At 38.5% G+C, this 20,328-nt stretch overlaps 1 protein-coding gene across 1 annotated transcript in view; it reads right to left on the bottom strand.

The window, feature by feature from the left end:
• Nucleotides 1-695: 695 nt before the first annotated feature.
• Slc35f1 (solute carrier family 35 member F1) overlaps nt 696-20,328 on the bottom strand; it is a 401,203-nt gene continuing 381,570 nt past the window's right edge. Inside the window, exon 8 of the mRNA XM_015500686.2 lies at nt 696-3,973. Coding sequence (XP_015356172.1) covers nt 3,749-3,973 — 225 coding nt within the window. The 3' untranslated portion in view covers nt 696-3,748. The remainder of the gene's footprint in view (nt 3,974-20,328) is intronic.

Raw genomic sequence — 20,328 nt, 5'->3', positions numbered from 1 at the left:
CTTGACTGAAGAGCACTTTACATAGTACTTTAAAAGCACTTGGTGTGTGGTTATTAGTTTTTTTTCCTGAAAAAATGAATGCTTTTAAAAAATAGTTTAAATATATGTCTCAGACACACAGTCACCTTGGCTCATTTAATTTTGAGAGACTGATTATGAATGCAAACTACAAGAAAATGTGAATGTATTTACCATCTACTCCTGGTACTTTCAGGGTTGTAGGGTGATAGCAGTTAGTGGCGGAGTGATGTTTATAAGACTCTGCAGGTTCTGAGCAGAACTGTGGGCAGTCCCTGCTTTATAAATGTCCTTCTCTGGAAGACTGCTGATCCGTGGGTCTGCTGTTGTACCAAGGGTATGCAGAACTTTCTTCTTTATGAGAAACTGTTTCTCAGGGGTAAATTTATATTGTCCTACATGTGTTTTAAACATGGGCTTAGAGGTTGTAGCCTTAGAGCTTTATTAAGTACCCTGATAAATAATTAACTTTGCAAATTACAAATGTGTTTAATTTGGCTTTCTAACCTATAGTTCTAAAACCAAGTGTGCCCTTCCTAATTTGGAAATATTTTCTTTCTGGTTTTTATTTTGACTTGTCCCCAGCTATCTACTTTGGTTGCTATTTCTAGCATCCCAGAGGAGCTGCTTCCATGGTTGTCATAGTGCAGACAAACACAAGAAAACCAAGAACTCAGTGCTTTCATAAAGCATTTATTTTTATTTGAAAACATTATACAGGCATTACATTGCCACAGCCAGTCCATAGGGGTGCATGCAAATATCAAAAATGGACAGTTTGTTCAACTCATCAGTGTAAATTTCCTTTTTGGTTCATATTTTTCATCTGCAGTGTCAGGATTAGTGTGCTTTGTTATGTGCCTTAACAATAGAATCCTACCCATGGGGTAAAATCTGTACTGGCAGCTAGCTGGGGACTACTAGATGGTTACAAATAAAAATAAACCCAAAACAAATAATACTACACGCTTGTCAAAAGGTTAATAGCACAAGTTAGCAATATCTAAACTAAACATTGAAACATTTTCATGAGACAAATTTTCAGTGGTGCAAATTTTTCCATTGCTTGGTCTCCCTTGATGTGTGTGTTTCAGAGTTTGGAGCCATGGGAAGGTGTGACCAAGGCAAGATCGGTCCCCAGTGCAAGTTTTCATTGAGGAATGAGAACCACTACTCATCTCTGGCAGGGTTTAGGAGAGCTGTGGTTTGCTCTTAATCAAATTTTATACAAGTTGCTAAAGTTTCTTTGTTGAGGAGAGAGTGGTGATGGATTGAAAAGTTGAAAGTTTTGCTGGTGTCTACTGAGGTTATGAAATCTCAGAAACTAAACGGCTAGAGTTAATATCGCCTATTCCCATATCCCACCCCACTCCCCAAGGACCAATGTTTTCACACAAAAAAAGAATTTGTTCTTTCCTTTTTTTTTCCCCCTTAAGGGTCAGTCTGGAACTTATGATCTTAGACAATTCAATGTGTTACCAGCCTTTCTAAATGGAGACAAACCAACACAGTGAGGTAACCCAGTGACATGGAAGTCTGATTACAAGGACACTGAATGATAAAGGTATACAGTGAATTCATCTTGACCTTCACACTTGGTTTCCATTCAATGGAGTCAATTAAAATATCCTATAAAATAACTCATGTGTTGACCTTTAACCATCAGTTGATTGCAAACATTTTGGAAATTTAAATTAAAAAATAATTCCAGTCCACTGAGTAGACTTGGAAATAGTTTCAGCCACTTGCTTTTCATAAGACTACTAAGTGTCTACAAATTAGTGTCATAAGAATGAATTGAAGAGACAAAAACATTTGGCTTAAAATAAATACTAAAAATGCAGTAAATCAAGCAAATTATGCAAACCAAAGGAATGTAAACACAAAAATAAAACCACAGTCTTTAAAGGTCTTCAGATCTGAATGGACAAAATATTCAGAGAAAGGTATTTAATTGGTTTAAAAGGTAGCAGAGAGCAGATGTTGGCAAGGGTGTTTTGATTTGATGTAACCTTAACATTTACCTTTTTCCCCCCATAGAAAATGAAACATGTTTTTAAGGGAGCTGAACTGACCCTGAAATCTACACATTAGAGAAGATCATGTTTCTTCCCGTCTCCTGGGACAGGACCATCCACACTGTGTAAGTCAGGTAAAATGGCCACAGGAGTGCTAGCAGGAGCAGGGGATAAGTTTGCCTGCCATCTTAAGGTCTTGTTCAGGCTCTACTCTGTCCTCTATGGATACCCCACTGGTGTTTTGCCTTGCTTGCTTAGGATGTATTTATTTGAATTGCCAAATTTTCATAAACATTTATACAAATCCTGATATTCCATTGAAGATTTCTTTGAATGGTATTTAGGTTAGCCAAATTCAAAGAGTACTTCACATTCTGCCACACAGAATCTATTCTAAGTTAAAGGGTTCTTTATTTCCTGTGTTTGGCAAAAAGGTTCTTCATTTCCTGTGTTTGGCAAAAAGGGCTATTTTATGGGCAACAGATTAGACTAGTGACATATCACTCAAAGCCTTATCAGGACACTGTAATATTCTCTATATCCATAAGAATGTGTGTCAATATAGTCTGTTATTGGATGGATGCCAAATATGACCATAATGCCAGACTTTTTCAATGGTGACATCATTACCACTATGAAGTGACCAGAGCAATTGAGCTATTATTAGAGATTGCTCCACATCAGCACCTTGACTTTAGGAGGTGGCATAACCAATGATACTCCACAGCAAAGATAATTTCCACGTTGGTGTACTTCAAAAAGGCTTCCATATAATTAGGAGGGCAGAGGACCATGGCTTTTTCCAGTGCCTTGAATAATTTCCACGTTATTAGTAGGGAAATCTAGGGGGGAAAATTGTTTTTGAAGCAAGGATATAGGGAGAGGATGAAAGGTTTTAAAAAACATATCTAACCCTAAACACAAATGCTATTATTTCTGGGGTTTCTCAAAAGTCACAGAAATGGAACAGTCCTTGTCCTGTTATTATGGGGACTTGATCAGCAGAATCACATGGCACAACAGAAAGGCATGGCCTGGAGTAATCAGAGATTGAAATATAAAAAGGCTAAAATGTTTGTTTTATATCTATTCCTAGAATAGAGAATTATATGGTCAGTTGCCCCTCCCCACAAGGGTCACAGCACAAAATACTTATTGAGCAGGCAATCCAACAGGTAACAGAGGAAACCATTAGCCACCAGGTCCCTAGGATAAGGAAACTTCTCAGGGGTGGAGCTCCTGTGGCATGCATCACTTATAGAGTCTGTGCAAAAAATAAAGTATGATTCTTAAAAAGTGGCTTGCCATAGAAAAGAGGGATTTATGTTGACTACGTGTGGGTCTGGCAATAGTTCCTATTGGGAGTACAAAACCTCCTCCTGAAAATCAGTGTAATAACAGTAACAATAATAATACAAATCATAATAACAATAATACTTGTTTTTGATTCAAAAATATTCACAATAATTAATGCAGGGGGGTTGTGATCAGGATACGCACTAGCTAGGCATCTCTCCAAGTCAGGTGGATGGGAGCCTGTGTCTCCAGTGATTTCCAGCTTGTTCCTTTTACAAGCTTTTGGAGGATTTGCTACCTTGCAGTCCACATATGTAAACTGCACCTAATAAATACCTTTCTCTATGTACAATACAGAGATGATGGGCAAACACATGGCCACTGATCTGTCTTCAGTGGGCAGGGTGGGCCTCCCGCTAGGCCACACGAACGTGGGGTTCCTCTTCTGTCTCCTGGCCCAGGCTGGTGTAGGTGACTGAAGGCTCCACCTGAGCTGTGGTTGGTAAGTCCACAACAGGTCCTGAAGGATTGCGGAACTGCTTGTACACTCGGGGGTCCTGGGCTATGTAGGTGGAGGTGGAGGAGTACAGCACTAGCCCGATAAGGATGGTGAAGAAAGACAGGAGATAAAGTCCTGAAAACTAAAAACACAACAGCAAGGTCATTTAGCAGCCAGCGCAGAAAGACTGCCACATTAATGAAGCCCAGTGAGGCAGGAGGAGCTGCTTCCTTATGAACAGGCAGCTTGATGGGTTGGCCAATACATGTGATGAAAAGTGAATTTTCTCTTCCTATACTAGCTTGGTCTTATTGATTCCCCTTATCTTTTTCTAGACCCTGTGGCTAATAAGAGGAACACTTAGCTAATTGTCTCTAAAGTGCCAATCTAAGTACCTGGTATGTTGGGAGAGTTAGTTAAGCACAAATTAAAATACATCAAGTTAAAAGCAAAAAAAAAAAAAAAAAAAAAAAAATCCCCAGCATCACTCAATAAAGACTTGCTTATTTGTGGCCTCATTAAACCCAAATGAAATACAGATATTCTGTTTAGGGTTGTAATGAAGCCATAAACAAGGAACCCCTCACTGACAGCTGCATCAGGGAGCTCTGGTTTCACCATAATCCAATGCAGACATTATCTATCTTTTCAGTAGGAACAACTATTGACTTTGGTAACTATCTTTTTTTTTTTTCCAAGATTAGATTATTCTTTGACAGGAAGAAACAGTACAACATTTCATCCCTGCCCTGCTAATCAAAAAGCAAACCAAATAGGATTGTCCAGATAGCATTCTTTACCCGAAACTGCTTGCTTGACAATTCATGGAGTTTGTGTGTGTATGTGTGTCTGTGTGTGTGTGTGGGGGGGAGTAATTGGTTTATGCAAATCCCAAGAATTCACATATTCTTGAAAAATTACAACTTTGGGACTTTCTCGAGCAGTTATACTGGAAGTACTTGAGTAGTCACTAGGGGAGATAAGGGAACAAGATAAGTGTTTTCATTTTTCTTGTTTCACTCCTTCATTCAATGAATATTTCTTGCAATGCCTTCTCTGTATCAAACATTGAATTATATTCTGAGGAAAGAGAAATGAAAAATATGGCTGGTCTTGACCACCAAGGCCTTAAGAGTCTCACTGGAGAAACAGAGGCACAGACACACAAAAGCAATACAACACACTTATAGAGAGTCAAGGCTCATTTCAGTCAATAGCTATTATTCCAGTCTTGACCACTTCCTGTATCCATGGGAGAAAGGGATCAATTTTATTTCCTACTGTATTGTTTATGCTCAATTCTGGAAGAAATAACAACTGACAAAAAGAGAAAAATTCATTGGGGGCTGGAAGAAAGGAGAATAGGAAAATGACCCAGTAGGTTGTGAGGCTAAAATAAAGAGCTAAAAAAAATAGCTATAAATGGCGGTTCAATAATAGGAAAGGCAGTCTTGCAATATGACACAGAAAAAAGGTATCTCTGTAGCTAAAAGTCTTTGCCACACTGTTTGTTCACTTTTTTGCTTTCTGCAGGAACAAGGTTGCTAAGACTAAAGGTCTGATTTTCTTTCTATAGCAGTCCTTGCCCTGACCCCCAACTCCTTTATTTTTCACATTCCAACCAAATTATGACACTTCATCAGATGGATTTATGTATTAGACTCAGCTTGAAATAGCTTCACTTAATTAACTTGAAATAATTAATTCAGTTTTCCCCAAAGAAATGTGCCTAATTCTTTGATTCATGAATTTGTCAAATAAAATGATCAGGAAAGAAGATCGTTAACTCAGAAAGCCTACTTAACCCCAAATTTGCTTCCTGAAATTCTATATTCAAGAGCTTCACCCTTTATCAGGAACTTTAGTACATTAAATGGGTTCATTCCCAACATTATAAGATCACTTCAAATATTTTGTAAATGACTTTCACTTTCAAAACTCTACGTGTGTCTTTTCAGGTCAAGTATGAAACTTTGCATGGTCTCAGGTATGAGCCTGCCTCTCTTCTAGCAGATGGAGGTAGAGAGATTAAGAATGGGAGCTCATTCCCACCATCAAACTGGAATCATAGCTTTATTCCTTTCTAGCTATAACCATGGAAAATTTTCTTAAGTTTTCCAGGTCCAAGCTTCCTTGTAATCAAGGGCCCCTACTGTGTAGGAGGTTATAAAGATCAAGTAAGATAAAGCCTGAAAAGCACTTATCACAGTACCTATCTTGTAGCAGTCATTCTGTTGGTTTCATTGTTGTTGCTATTGTTTTTGTACCACTTAAAAGGACATGGAACCATAAGATTGAGTGAAAAATCCACCAGAGAGTGCTTTCTTGTGCCACAGCTTTGGAACAACAACACATATTGTATTTCCAATGCATTTCTATTTAATTCATACAGAATTCCCTCTAAGATTGCTCTAAAGATAGATGGCATGAAATTTTATACAACAGTGGCATCTTGGAAGTTACCCAAGAAATTTATTATTAGATGGTAGAGAAAGTTTTCACTTCCCCCAAAAGGGAGCAGACAGACAAGCATCATGATGAATCAGGATAAATTCTGAACATTACAAATGGTGACAGAAAGTCCTGATGTTTTAAAACAAGAAAGGTTTTCATCTCCCCCCCCCATTTCTTTTCATTTTAACAATACAAAAGGAAATTTAATTAGGGTACCTGATAGAATGACCCCCAGTTCTGGATAGGTGCATTTATCTTGTACAGCATTCATTTGAAAAACCATTCAACAAAAGTTTTGTGCAGTCTAGGCTGCTTAATTTGTTAACTGCAAAGACATTCTTATTTCTCCTTTCTCAAGCAAAGAGGATAGGAACACTCAGTGAGGACTGAAAGCTCTCTCAGCGTTTCAGAAAAGGCAAGATTTGGGGGAGGCTTGTCTCCACTGAGGGGCTGCTCTCTGAATATACAGTGTGGTCATTCCCTCAACCAAATGTAGCCCTCAGAATATGCTGTATGTTCCGAGATACAGGCACATGACAGCCTGCATTTTATCTGCACATAAGTCTGGAGAAACTGGGAAAGAATGAGCCTTATGTTAACATTAACACTCTTCAGACAATGTTTGCTTTGCTGCATTTTCCATTTCGATAGGTCTTTGTGAAAAAAAGGTCAGAAAATGCTACCGTAAATGAGAATTTCTGTGTGTTGCTTAAAATAATTTGATCGGGATACAATTCATTGTAAAGGAGGTGACTTGGAAGGCTGATAATAAGTCTGTACAAACTCTTTAACTTCCAACTAGGAGTTAAACCTAGCTTTTAGACAGCTGGCATGTCAATATGGTTGCTATTTAATTAATGTGGTATTTGGCACATCATTAAAGACAGACAAAATTTTCATTTTATTTTTGGCATTAAACATCTAAGTTGAATTTTAATAAACTAAAGACTTCAATGGACTTAAACCTAAACAAGTAGAATAATCACATGGTTTGAAAGTCATTTTTCCAAGTACATTTATAAATATATCAACTATGATATGTGAGGAAGAGGGCAATTTTTTAAGGGCAGCTTTCTTTTTCTTGCTTGACTAAAAACAGCAGTGGTTGGCAGAGGAGAACATGGGCAATCCTCAGAGGGGAATAAAGTGAACTAGGAAGGGAAACTCATTTAAGCTGAACTTTTATTGACTTGTAAACATCAGCTACTTGGTATGGTAGGCTTGGTTTGACCTTATTTCCTGGCAAGTGCACCTTAAAGGAGACCGTTTATGGTATATGCTTCTGTGAACTATAGGTTCTTGATGTTGGACTTGGGTCATTTTTGCTAAATAAGTGCTTGTACTTATTAACGATGAGAACTAACTGTTGATTTAATGGATAATAAAAAACTCAAGACTTAGCTCTTACAGACAGGCATATGACAGTTTATATATCTTAAAAAAGATTCAGTGGAAAAAAGAAACTGTTACTCATGAGAGCGTTTAAGGATTGGGAAAGAGTACTCAGTGAGTTTTCTTAGGAAAGGGGGAAAGGGAAAGCAGAGTGGAGAAAAGCTCCTGGAGTTATTTGAGAAAAAAGGACAGATCTAGACCTACCTTGAAGAGTCAAGGAAGCTCAAGAGATAATACAGTAGAAGGCAGGGTCAGATTAGAAAGAGAAACGATATATGTAAAAAAACAAAAAAACAAAAAACCAAAAAACTATATATCCAGGAAGAAAGAGGACTGCAGAATTGGATTTAAAAAATGTGTTCTGTCTTTTGTTTACCTTTTTTGAAAAAGTGTTTTGGGAATTTAATGTACAATTTTTTTTTTAAATAGACTTCATTCTTAGAGCAGTTTTAGATTCACAGCAAAACTGAGCAGAAAGTAGGAAGAGAGGAAGAGTCTTCAGGTAGCCCTGAACATGTTTATACAGTCTTTACCAGGATCACAATGCACCTTTGTGCCACACAAACTTACACTGAAACCTCCTTATTACCCAAAGTGCAACACACACCACTGTGTGTGCTCCTACTGCTGACCTGATGCCTTCTGAACTTGCATTTCAATAATGAACACTTGTTTTGTTTTTCTGGACAGAAGGGGAGGAGTCTGATGGAACATTATCATTGTTGGCATCTTATGCACCACAGATGAATGAAGGGCAATGCTTTCCAGCCCCCAAGTGTTCCCAAGTCTATCTATTGATGAGTAGGGGAAGGAAAGACCAAGCACCTCACACCATGGCTCAAGGACAATGCTATTGTTAAAATTCTAAGAACACATTGCCTGTTGGTTCTCTATTTGATCTAAGTCTACCACTGAAAGAAGCATACCATTTGGAAATGCAATAATGCTAACAGTTGAAACTTGTTCCTGAACTGCTTAAGGAGGCACAACAGAAATGATGTTAAGGATATTTCTAGATTTATTAGAAATTTCTAAGCATTATTCTAAGTGTTATGGTTTGGATATGAAATGTACCCCAAGGGCTCATGTGTGAAGAGCATGGTCCCCAAATGCAGCAATTTGGGAAGGCGATTGGATTACAGTCTGATCTAATCAGTGGGCTAATCTACTGATGGATTCATAATTTGGTGGCTTTATTGGGAGGTGGTGGAAACTGTAGGAGTTGGGTCTAGTTGGAGGAAGTAGGTTACTGGGGAGTGCACTGAACCAACAGACTATGGACTAAAACCTCTGAAACCATGAGCCAAAATAAATTTTTCCTCCTTTAAATTGTTTTTCTCAGTTCAGGAACAAGTATCAACTGTTAGCATTATTGCATTTCCAAATGGTATGCTTCTTTCAACAGTAGACTCAGATCAAATGGAGTCCCAAAAGGCAATGTATTCTCAGAATTTTAACAATAATATTGTCCTTGAGCCATGGTGTGAGGTGCTTGGTCTTTCCTTCCCCAACTCATCATTTTGTTCCAGGGAAAAAAAAGTTCACTAATATAAATTAGTTTTTAATGCTGAAGCATTTCACATATATGATGAATATGTAGGCATGATACCAATTTCCTTTTTAGTTATCATTCAATTTATTCTTTTAAAAAATGCCTGGGGATAGAGCTCAGTGCTAGAGCACTTGCCTAGCACAGACGAGGCCCTGAATTCAATTTCCAATACTGCAAAATAAAGAAATAAATTTTAAAAAGGCACCAATCTAATTAAATTCTATCTCCCTCCCTCCTTTTCTCTCTCTGTCTCTGTTCCCCACCACCCCAATCAGGGACTGAACCACTGAGTTACATCCCTTGTCCTTTTTATTAACTATTACTAATTTTTAATTTTGAGACAGGGTCTTACTAGTGTGCCCAAGCTGGCTTCAAACTAGCAATCCTCTTGCTTCAGACTGCTGGGTAACTGGGATTATAGGTATGTGCCATTGTGCACTTTCCCATATTTTTAACTCCAGTAGAAAACATCTATGAGGGTAAAGTCTAGGAATCTGCAAACTTAACAGATGCTTTAGAAATCAATGCAACAATGGGTAAGCAGAGCAATAAATGGCAGTGACTGGTTATTTTCAAGGTTATGCAGCCTTGGCTGGTAAATGTGGGCTCAAGAGCTGCTGGGAAGAAATTCCATATAGAACTCCATAACTTTAACAAGGTAATTATGGCTGGGAAAAAATAGACTTTTAATTAAGTTTGTAAAAACTCTCTTAAACATTCTTTGCAATGTAAAACAAAATGTTCCTCCCCTGCCCCCTTGTATTTGCCTTCAGGAAAGTGTGTAATATTCGATGCACATAGAAATGTAAATCAACTGGCACATCTATCAGTGATTAATACATAGCCCGATTCTGTTTGATATGGAAACAGATTGCCAGTTTGGAAATGCTGGATACCAGAGTGGTATAAAGACCCATCATTGAATAAATAAAGTAAAATGCCAATTGAAAGAGTGAATCAAGTCATGTGTGGTGGTTCACACTTATAAACCCAGCTACTTGTAAGGCTGAGGCAGGAAGCTTGCAAGTTCAAGTCCAGCCTCAGCAACTTAGCAAAACCCTTTCTCAAAATTAAAAAAATAAAAAGAAATGGGGATTAGCTCAGTGGTAAACACCCCTGGGTTTAAAAAAAAGAGTGAATCATAAATTAAATGTGTGGCTGCTCTAGTGAAGAATAATTGAAAGGGAAATCCTTGGTCTGTTGAGTCCCCACTTTACATGTGGATCTTGGGGTAGACCTTTTGGCAGGAGTCTTGGAAGGGAAGTAGCCAACTGCTACATGTCCTGGGGTGGGAAGGAGAAGTGTTCAGTGATGAAAGCACATCTCTCACTTCCCTGAACTTCTTAGAGGGTTGAGGACCACACCATGTGTCTAGGAGAGCAAGAGCTGCAAGAGGCTGCTGGTCAGTGCGGGGTGTGCTGTAGGCAGTGGCCTGGTTAGGATCCTGTGAGGGAAGGCTCTGCCTGGGCCTGATCTGTTGCTGCTGGGTCAGTGCCAGTTTCTATTCAGCCATAGAAACTAGACAGACCTGGCTCCACAGAAAAACCAACACAAACAAGTTCATGCTGGGCTCTTCTAATTTTGGCTCTGCACTAAACTAACAAGATCATTTTTATTATTATTAAGTGTATGAAAAATATGAAAGTTTGACTTCTGGGTTTACCAAACTAGAAATAAATGATCTTGGGAGACACAGCTTTTTCAAATACTTTCCGACTCCCCAATTATTATCTTACATGCGTCTCCCCTTGTTTCTCCTATTCTTTTTCTCATTAGCCAAAAAAAAAAGCTAAATCTTTCTGATTAAATATTGCAATATTTCTTTCTTCTAGATCATATTATGGAAAATACCAAATCTGGGCATGGTACACAATCTACTTACAAATCAGACTTAGAATACTGGCTCCCCACTGCCTGTTCTTTCTCTAGGGAATTCCAATCCCAAATTCATGATAATATAATCAAGCCAGGAAATAAAAACAGCCTGAGTGCTTTAGCATGCCAATGGTTTCTCCATCCGTATCAGAAAAGCAAGGCATTGTTAAGATTTAATACTTTAAAATAATTATCCCTTGAGCACTGAATTGTTAAAAAGAAGGGAAGCAGCAACCAGGTTCCTTGCCTATCTGTGTGCCTGACTGTCACCCAGGCCAAGGCTGTTGCCCTGAACACAATCGCAGTTTGGTTTATGAGGCCTTATATTTGGTTTGCAAAACCAATTCATTTGGCAGTATAATTTATGCAGCCAATCACATCTCAGGCTGATAAAGTTTCTTTTGCAGGCAAATATCTTCCCTTATGGATAATTTCACACATGAGTACAGCAATAGAGAGCTAAAAATGGATTCTGCCATTCTCTTTTATATGACAAACAGACAATTTCACTTGGTTTGATGAATTGATAGAAATTCTCTTTCATGTAGATTTCTGTTTTCTGCAGTCCATTAAAACATTAATACCCAGGTCAAAGTGCAATAGAAGGGGCTTCCTCTTTGGGAGTGTTTAATTATAGGCTCAGTTACAACCGAGGCTATTTAGTGTCTCATTTATGTCACCTTCCCATGCATTGTTCTTAATATCACTATGTATTCCAGAAGGGAATACATTTGTGTTGAAGACACACTGAGCAGTAGCCTTTGCTCCCTTTGGACTCCTGCATCACAAAGCATCTATTTTCCTCAGCACAACAAACAGATACACATGGAGCTCTAGTGTTTTTGCAGAAGTCTAGATGCTAAAACCAGTGAAGGCTAATTAGTTTCTAGCAAATGGTAGATAATGCTGATAGCAAATGTTGATAATGGTAGCAAATGTTGATAATGCTGCTCAACATATCCCAAATATCACCTGTCCCCAAACAATGGAATCAAGGGATGGAAATGGATGTGCCACTACTCACTATTTGCCCTGTTGATGCACTAGCAAAATTTTTAGTTTCAAAGGAAAGCATGCTTTCCTTGAGAAACAGAACGATGACTCCACAGAATTGCAAGTTAAAGACTGTCATCTGGATACTTTCGGCTCCTCATGCTTCTGAATCAGCAGGCAAAGAGGGGAGTGAACAGTGTTTATTATCCTTAAAGAAAAGGAAGACGATAAAACTTCGTGAGTCTGAATACCTCTTTCTATTCCCCAAAAGCTAGCCAAGTTAAGGGAACAATGAGAGTGAGTCTGGGCCAGAATGTCCAGTTACCAAATTATCTTGAAGGACACTGGCTTTCTCTCGTTTATGCTGGGAACTTGGGCAAGTTAGTGTTATCTGAAGAGAGCTGCTTTCTTGCATACATGTCAAGTTCCTTGAGGTACCAGTCATACAATGTACAAACCAAGCTAAGCTGATGCTGCTTCTATAAGCTAACCTACAAACCATGCTCCCCTGCAGGAATAGGTGAGGATCGGAGCACTGTGGAGAGAGAAATGCTTGTTCAGGCAGCCACTCCTGGACAGAGCATTGTGAGGGATAGGAGGTACTATTTTCTGGCAAAATATGGGAGGTACTGTGTGAAACAAGAGGTAAACCTGGCCAACCCATTGCCACTGGACCTTCTGGCAAAGTACCTGTCCAATCCACTTTCATTGGCCCCCCACAAGCATTTCTTAGTAAACCTAATATCTAATATCCCATCTCTGGGTATCTTCTTTGGTCTTCGGCTTGGCATCCTATCCCACTGCCCTAGAACAACTGGACTGTGCACATTGCACAGTGCTGGATGGGTGAATTCTGATTACCAGGGGAAAACTGGACTACTGCTTTACCAAGGAGGGGAGAAAATATATATCTGTAATACAGGAGATCCCTTAGGATCTTACCATATCCAGAGATTAAAGTCAATGGAAAACTACAATGATCCAGTAAAGGAAGGACTACTAAGACTTTTAAGGAGTTGAATAACTTCACGATGTGAAAATCCATTACCAACAGACAAATTTCTGGTAGCCACAGGAGCTGGAAGAGAAAAACAATAGATTCTTGCCCAGCGCAAGAGCCTTTGGATAGTGCACACCTCTGCTGAACCTTAGCTTTAACCCAGTGAAACTGATTTTGGACTTCTGGGCTCCAGAACTGTGAGAGAATAAGTATTGGTTATTTTGAGCCATGAAGCTTGTGGTCATTTATTCCAGTGGCCATATGAAACTAAAAGACTCAGTAATTAATTATTTGTAGAATAACTGAGTATGACTGTGAGATGAGACCCTAAGTAGCACCTAACCACCAATCCATTAAAAAAATACTACTGAATTCCTAGCTCATGCTGGAGCTATGGTTATAAATAAAATGTATATAACCTTTGTTTCTAGTCTATGTGGGAAACAGACTAAAAATAAGTTGAAAGAATTAATCTGTAATACAGTTTGGGAAAATGCTACGAAGTAAGTAAACAGGTGACAGGATGATGTGATAGAGTTCCATAGAAGCTACTTAAATAGTCAAGGAAAGTCTTGGGCGAAGATGAGGCATTTGAGGGCTAAAGGATCAGAAGAAGTAGCCATGAAAGCATCAAGGGGAGGAGCATCCAGGCCAAGAGACATTAAGAGCAAGAGCCCTAAGGATGACAGGGTTTGGATAGCTCAAGGACAGTCAATGTCACTGATGTCCAATACTTAACAGTGATTCACAGTCACTGATGGGATTTAAAATAATCACCTTCTTCATAGCTCACGAGGAAACTGTTGTTATTTTCCCCCCTTTTCAGAAGAGGACATGAAAGCATAGTGTTGTCAGGAATGGATGTGGGAGCCATAGGCAGGGTCAGTGTTTGAAGGTCAGCAGGGGATGTATATTTCACTCAAAATTCAATGAGAAAGAAGTATCAAAGAGTGTTCAACAGAGGAGAATCTAATCTAACTTGTGTTCTAAGAGGATTATTCTGGTGAGTAGTAGGTTAATTGTAGAAACAAAGAAGCAGAAGCAGGAAGATCAAGAGACATTGTAATGGCCTAAGTGGGAGATGGTGGTTTGGACCAAGATGGTGGGAGAAGACAGAGAATCCATTCTGGAAGAAGCTCAACATAATTTGCTGACGGGTAAACTGTGGGGGATAAAGAAGAAAGAATCTAAGACTGAATTTTGATTACTGAAGCTGAATATTCTTAGGTATATGATTCTTTGGTAAGCTTTCTCACAGAGCATTTATCCCCCTATTTCATATATCATTTCTTTTATCAGTGGTGATTTCCATGTATCTTTTTTTAAAAATATATTTTTTTAGTTGTAATTGGACACAATGGCTTTCTTTTACTTATTTATTTTTATGGGGTGCTGAGGATCCAACCCAGCACCCTGTACATACTAGACGAGCACTCTACCGCTGAGCTACAACCCCAGCCCCTCCATTTATCTTTGATTGTGCTAGTGTAAGTTGTCTTGTTCTAGGTATAATTCCTACCAATATTTACTCCCATAAAGTTCTCCCATCACTTCATTCCACTCCTTCTTGTAGTCTGAGAAACATTCTGAGAACTGTATTCAGGAAAGCACAAGGAATAACACGTCTAAATTAGGTATGAAAATCTTGCTTGGCAAACACAGCTGCAGTCTACCTTTTCCAAAGTGTTTTCTCATTTCATTTTCAAAGAACCAATCTGTCAGAGGAGTATGGGGTACCATGATGAACACCTGATGCTGGGGAAGTGGGAGGCTCAGCAATGCAGTTAGGCCTTTGATCCTGTAGCCACAGCTAACACGATGCCTGGAGACCTTGACACTCAGCTCAAGCCTCTTCCCACTCTTCTAATTGCTTGATTAACTGTACTACCAAGCTGTTAATTATTTCTCTTTCATCCATTCCCTATACTCAAGCTTCTAAGGACAATCCATATCTCTTTTACATAAAGAAAGGATTCAACTTAAATTCAGCGTATATTGGAACAACCTTAATGTATTATTGATGAACTTGAGAGATGTTCTTTCTTAAATATAAAAAGAACCAGAGAAACAGCCTTGACGACATGAAATATGTGTTCCCTCTCACCATATTGCAATTCTGTATTTCCTTCTTTTTTATGTACCTGGTGGTAGCTTTCTGTGAAAGATAGAAAAAGGAAATAAATGGATAAATAATTTATCTGTAAAGAATACTATAATATGGCAATTGTAAGGGAAGAAAACATATTATGATTTTAATGGTTAGGTTTTTCCTAAATAAGGAGCTTGTTTCCTGATAAACAGATGCCATATTCTCCTAAATAGCCATCAATATTCACTTTTAAATTTCAGAATTTCATGAGAAATTTTTGGTTATCTTATAATGCCATTGATATTGAATTTTCACAGTATTGTGTAATCCTTAAAATCCATGCAGTGCTATAAAAAATGCGAGTTCCTTTTCCCCTCCATATATTAAATTTTGTACCAATTCTAAAAATAAAATCATCTAATGTCTTAACAAATAACAGCATAAACATTGGGCGATGCTATATTTTAAAAAAACACATTTTTCCCTCAGAATCTAGAAGTGTCCCCTATGCTTGATATCCATGAATCAATATATCTATCATGATCTATAAGTTTCTCTACATACATTTTTGAGAAAGATGGGAATGGCCAGAGATCACCATGCTTTAAAGAGACCTGTAATTTAGGACCTTCTTTACTGTCAAATTAGCCAGTGGATCTTTTCTCTGGACAAGTCAATTTGAGATTGTGATTATTATTGCCTGATTCTGTTTCTCCTGAGGTGTACTGGATGTATTAAATCAGTTTACATTGTTCTCCCTGTTTCCAGATGCTTTTGCTTCCCAGATAGCTCATTGTTATTTGTAAGATATGGCTTTAATATTCCTTCCCTCTCACATCTTAGCTCAAGATTACTGATTTGCATGGGCCCCCTACTCATTCCTTTACATAAAATGAAACCCATAAAACATTAAACCAAAGATATATCACCACATTTTTGAGTGTGCATGCTACTGAAATTCTTACAACAAGATGGACAGGTATGGCCTTAGATACCACCAAGAACAGAAGACTAATGGAAAGGTTTCAAGGAAAATTAATGTCTACTTCAAGGGTCAGTAAACTACTAAATGTAGCAGCTGCCTGATTTTGTAAATAAAATTTTTATTGTGACACAGAAATATCTGTGGTACAGTGGAATAGATGTGAAGTAACTACGTAGGCTGAAAAGCCTAAATATTTATAATCTAACCCTATACAGAAAAGTTTGCTGACCCCTGGTCCATATCTACATGTACAACTAGAGATAGGTAGAGTCTTTGATGGTGATTCATTTAAAACTTATACTCTGGATGATTTATGGGTAACACATCAAAATATTAGATATAATTTAATCCTCTTGGTAAATTCCCAACCTTTAATCTGAGTTCCTTTCTCCCATTCTTCCATACTCCTGTTAAACTTCATACAGTTACCATGTCATTGAACAGACTTCTGAATCTCCATGTTCCCTTGAAATGTACCCTAAGCAATCCATCAATTTAGCCAAAGCATGAACCAAAACCATGGTTTGCTATTGTAAATCTATTTTGTTTTGTTTTGTAGCTCGTTTCATCAACTTGAGCTGTAAAGATCCATATTGATCAAAAACTTTATTAAACTAAAAGCTCAATGGAAAGCATCACCAACAGATTAGACCACTTGGAAGACAGGATCTCAGACAATAAAGACAAAATACATAATCTTGAAAAGAATGTAGACAACTCAGTGAAAATGGTAAGAAACCATGAACAGAACATTCAAGAAATATGGGATAACATAAAGACCAAATTTAAGAGTTATAGGGATAGAAGAGGGAATAGAATTCCAAACCAAAGGAATGAGCAATCTATTCAATGAAATAATATCCAAACACAAAGAACGAATTAGAAATTGGATTGAAGAGGCTTATAGGATGCCATTCAAATGTACAAAATCACAATAGATCCACACCAAGGCACGTTATAATGAAAATGCCTAACATACAGAATAAGGAGAGAATATAAAAAGCCAAGAGAGAAAAAATCAGATTACATATAGGGGGAAACCATTTAGATTATGTGCAGATTTTTCAACCCAGACCCTAAAAGCTAGAAGATCCCAGAACAACATATATCAAGCTCTGAAAGAAAATGGATGCCAACCAGGAATCTTATATCCAGCATAATTAAGCTTTAGATTTGACGATGAAATAAAAACCTTCCATGATAAACAAAAGTTAAAAGAATTAACAACTAGAAAGCCTGCACTACAGAACATCCTTGGCAAAACATTCCATGAAGAGGAAATGAAAAACAGCAATGACAATCACCAAAGGGAGGTATACACTAAAGGAAAAACTAATCAAAGGAGAAACCAAGTCAAGTTAAATACCAAAAATAAACAAAAATGGCTGGGGATACAAATCATGTCTCAAAAATAACCCTAAATGTTAATGTATTTTGTAAATAAAATTTTTATTTACATCAATCAAAAGACACATACTGGCAGATTGGATTTTTTTTTTTTTAAAAAAAGACCCAACAATATGCTTCCTCCAAGAGACTCAGCTCATAGGAAAAGACATCCACAGACTGAAGATGAAAGATTGGGAAAAATTATACCAATCACACGGACTGTGGAAGCAAGCAGGGATTTCCATCCTTATATCAAATAAAGTAGATTTCAAGCTAAAGTTAATAAAAAGGGATAAAGAAATACATTTAATTCTCCTTAAGGGAACCATTCACCAACAAAACATAACAATAATAAATTTATATGATCCAAACAATGGAACATGTATGTTCATCAAACAAACTCTTCTGAAGTTCAAGAGTCAAATAGATCACAACATACCTTTTAACACACCTTTTTCACCAATAGATATGTTATCCCATATTTCAATCTCCCAAACAAAAGCTGAACAAAGAAACTATGGAACACAATAATACAATCAACAACTTAGACTTAATTGACACATATAGAATATTTCATCCTTCAATGAATGAATACACTTTCTTCTCATCAACAAATGGATCCTTGGATCCGCGAGGCCCGCCCCGCGGCTACAGACGGCGGGGCGCCACGGAGAAGCGACCAGCAAGCAGAGAGAAACGTTGCTAAGGATTGTGTGGAATCCTGCCGGCTGTGCCCTCACTGAGCCCCAGGCTGAGTTCAGGATTTCAGACGGGGAAGGAAACGGTCCAGTTCTATCCCCCACAATGGAAACTCCACCAAGGAAGCCAGCGGCCACCATCTTGGAGAGCTGACGTAACCACCGCCAGTCTCCGACAGATTGCAACAATAAAACAGGTGTGTGTTACTCAACCCATCTCCCATACAGCAGGGAATTCGCATAAAATCTCTCCTAGGCTTTCCGGGGAGGGATTATCAGAACGAGCCTGCATAAAGACGCAGGGAAAGCTAGAGACACCTGACCTCCAACTCCCCCTCCCATCAGCGGTGAAAACGAAACCTGTCTTGCCAGTGCTGGGGGAGGGGCAAGCGGAAAAAATCAAAACAATAGAGTGCCGGGGTTCCCAATAGCCACCCTCCACACCCAGCAAACAGCAGGCCCAGAGTACAGTTTGAACTGCCGAGAGGCCCGCCGGCGACAGCCCACCCACTGCCCGTGCGACTGGGCAGCTGGAGATCGCCCGCCCGCCAGCAACCGACTGCGCGACTGGGCGGCTGGAGACCACACGCCCGCTGTCGACCGATCCCCCGCTGGCTGCCCACGCTATTGGGCGGCTGGCGACAGCCCGCCCGCCGGCAACCGGGAGCTGAAACCAACCAGAGACAGTCCAGTCCCACCCCCCCATTCGGACACCCCGGCAAGGAGCCTGGGGCCCGCCATAGCAGAAAGGTGACGTCATTGGAGCTCGGCAGTCGGAACTCCTTCCCAGTGGAATCGACTTTAGCAGGCATAGTCTACCAACACAAAGGAGAGACAAGAGAGATATACAAAACCAAAACAAATCTATAGTAGAGAGCAGAAATACAGCAATCAAATAGAGCTGGAAATTAACGTGAACAACATGAAAAAACAAGGGAAAAGAGGAGTACAAACAATGCAGGACAACTTAAATCTACAGGAGGCCCTGGAAGCATCAGAAATATGGATAGGGAAAGAACTCAAGGCATACCTAACTCAGATGGAAAGGAATATTAGAGAAGACATGAGACAGCAAGTCCAAGCAATGAAAGTATATTTTGAAAACGAATTAAACAAATTCAAAAGGCAAAGAATGAGCTTTACCAGGAGATAGAGATCTTAAAAAAAAATCAAACAGTAATCGTAGAAATGCACGAAACTATAAACCAAATTAAAAATTCAAACAAGAATATTACAAATAGACTAGATCAAGTAGAAGTCAGAACATCAGATAATGAAGACAAAGTTTATCAACTTGAAAAGAATATAGTCAACACAGAAAAGATGCTTAAATCTCATATGCAATCTATTCAAGAGATATGGGATATCATAAAAAAATAAATTTGAGAGTCATCGGGATAGAAGAAGGCATAGAGATTCAAACCAAAGGAATGGACAACCTATTAAATGAAATAATTCTAGAAAACTTTCCAGAGATGAAAGATGGAATGGATTGCCAAATCCTGGAAGCCTACAGGACCCCAAACATTCAAAACCGTAATAGACCAATTCCAAGACATATAATTATGAAGATAGCCAACATACAGAACAAGGAGAGAATATTAAAAGCTACGAGAGAAACGAGGCAGATTACATTCAGGGGTAAACCAATTAGGTTAACGACTGATTTTTCATCACAGACTTTGAAAGTGAGAAGATCCTGGATTGTATTTCAAACGCTGAAAAATAATGGATTCCAACCAAGAATACTGTATCCAGCAAAATTAAGCTTCATATTTGACAATGAAATTAAAATCTTTCACGATAAACAAAAGCTAAAAGAATTCACAGCCAGAAAACCAGCAATGCAAAGCATTTTGAGCAAAATACTACAAGAAGAGGAATTGAAAAATAGTGCCCAAAACTAACAGTGGGAGGTATCTCAGTAAAGGGGGAGGAAAATAAGCAAAAAGTAAAAACTAGCCAAACTAAAATAAATAAATAAATAAACATGACTGGAAGTACAAATCATATTTCAATTGTAACCTTAAATGTTAATGGCCTAAGTTCACCAATCAAGAGACATAGGCT

Source organism: Marmota marmota, unplaced genomic scaffold (genome assembly GCF_001458135.2).
Source record: "Marmota marmota marmota unplaced genomic scaffold, marMar, whole genome shotgun sequence".
NCBI classification, from domain to species: Eukaryota; Metazoa; Chordata; class Mammalia; order Rodentia; family Sciuridae; genus Marmota; species Marmota marmota.
This window is presented reverse-complemented; position numbering and strand designations above follow the sequence as displayed.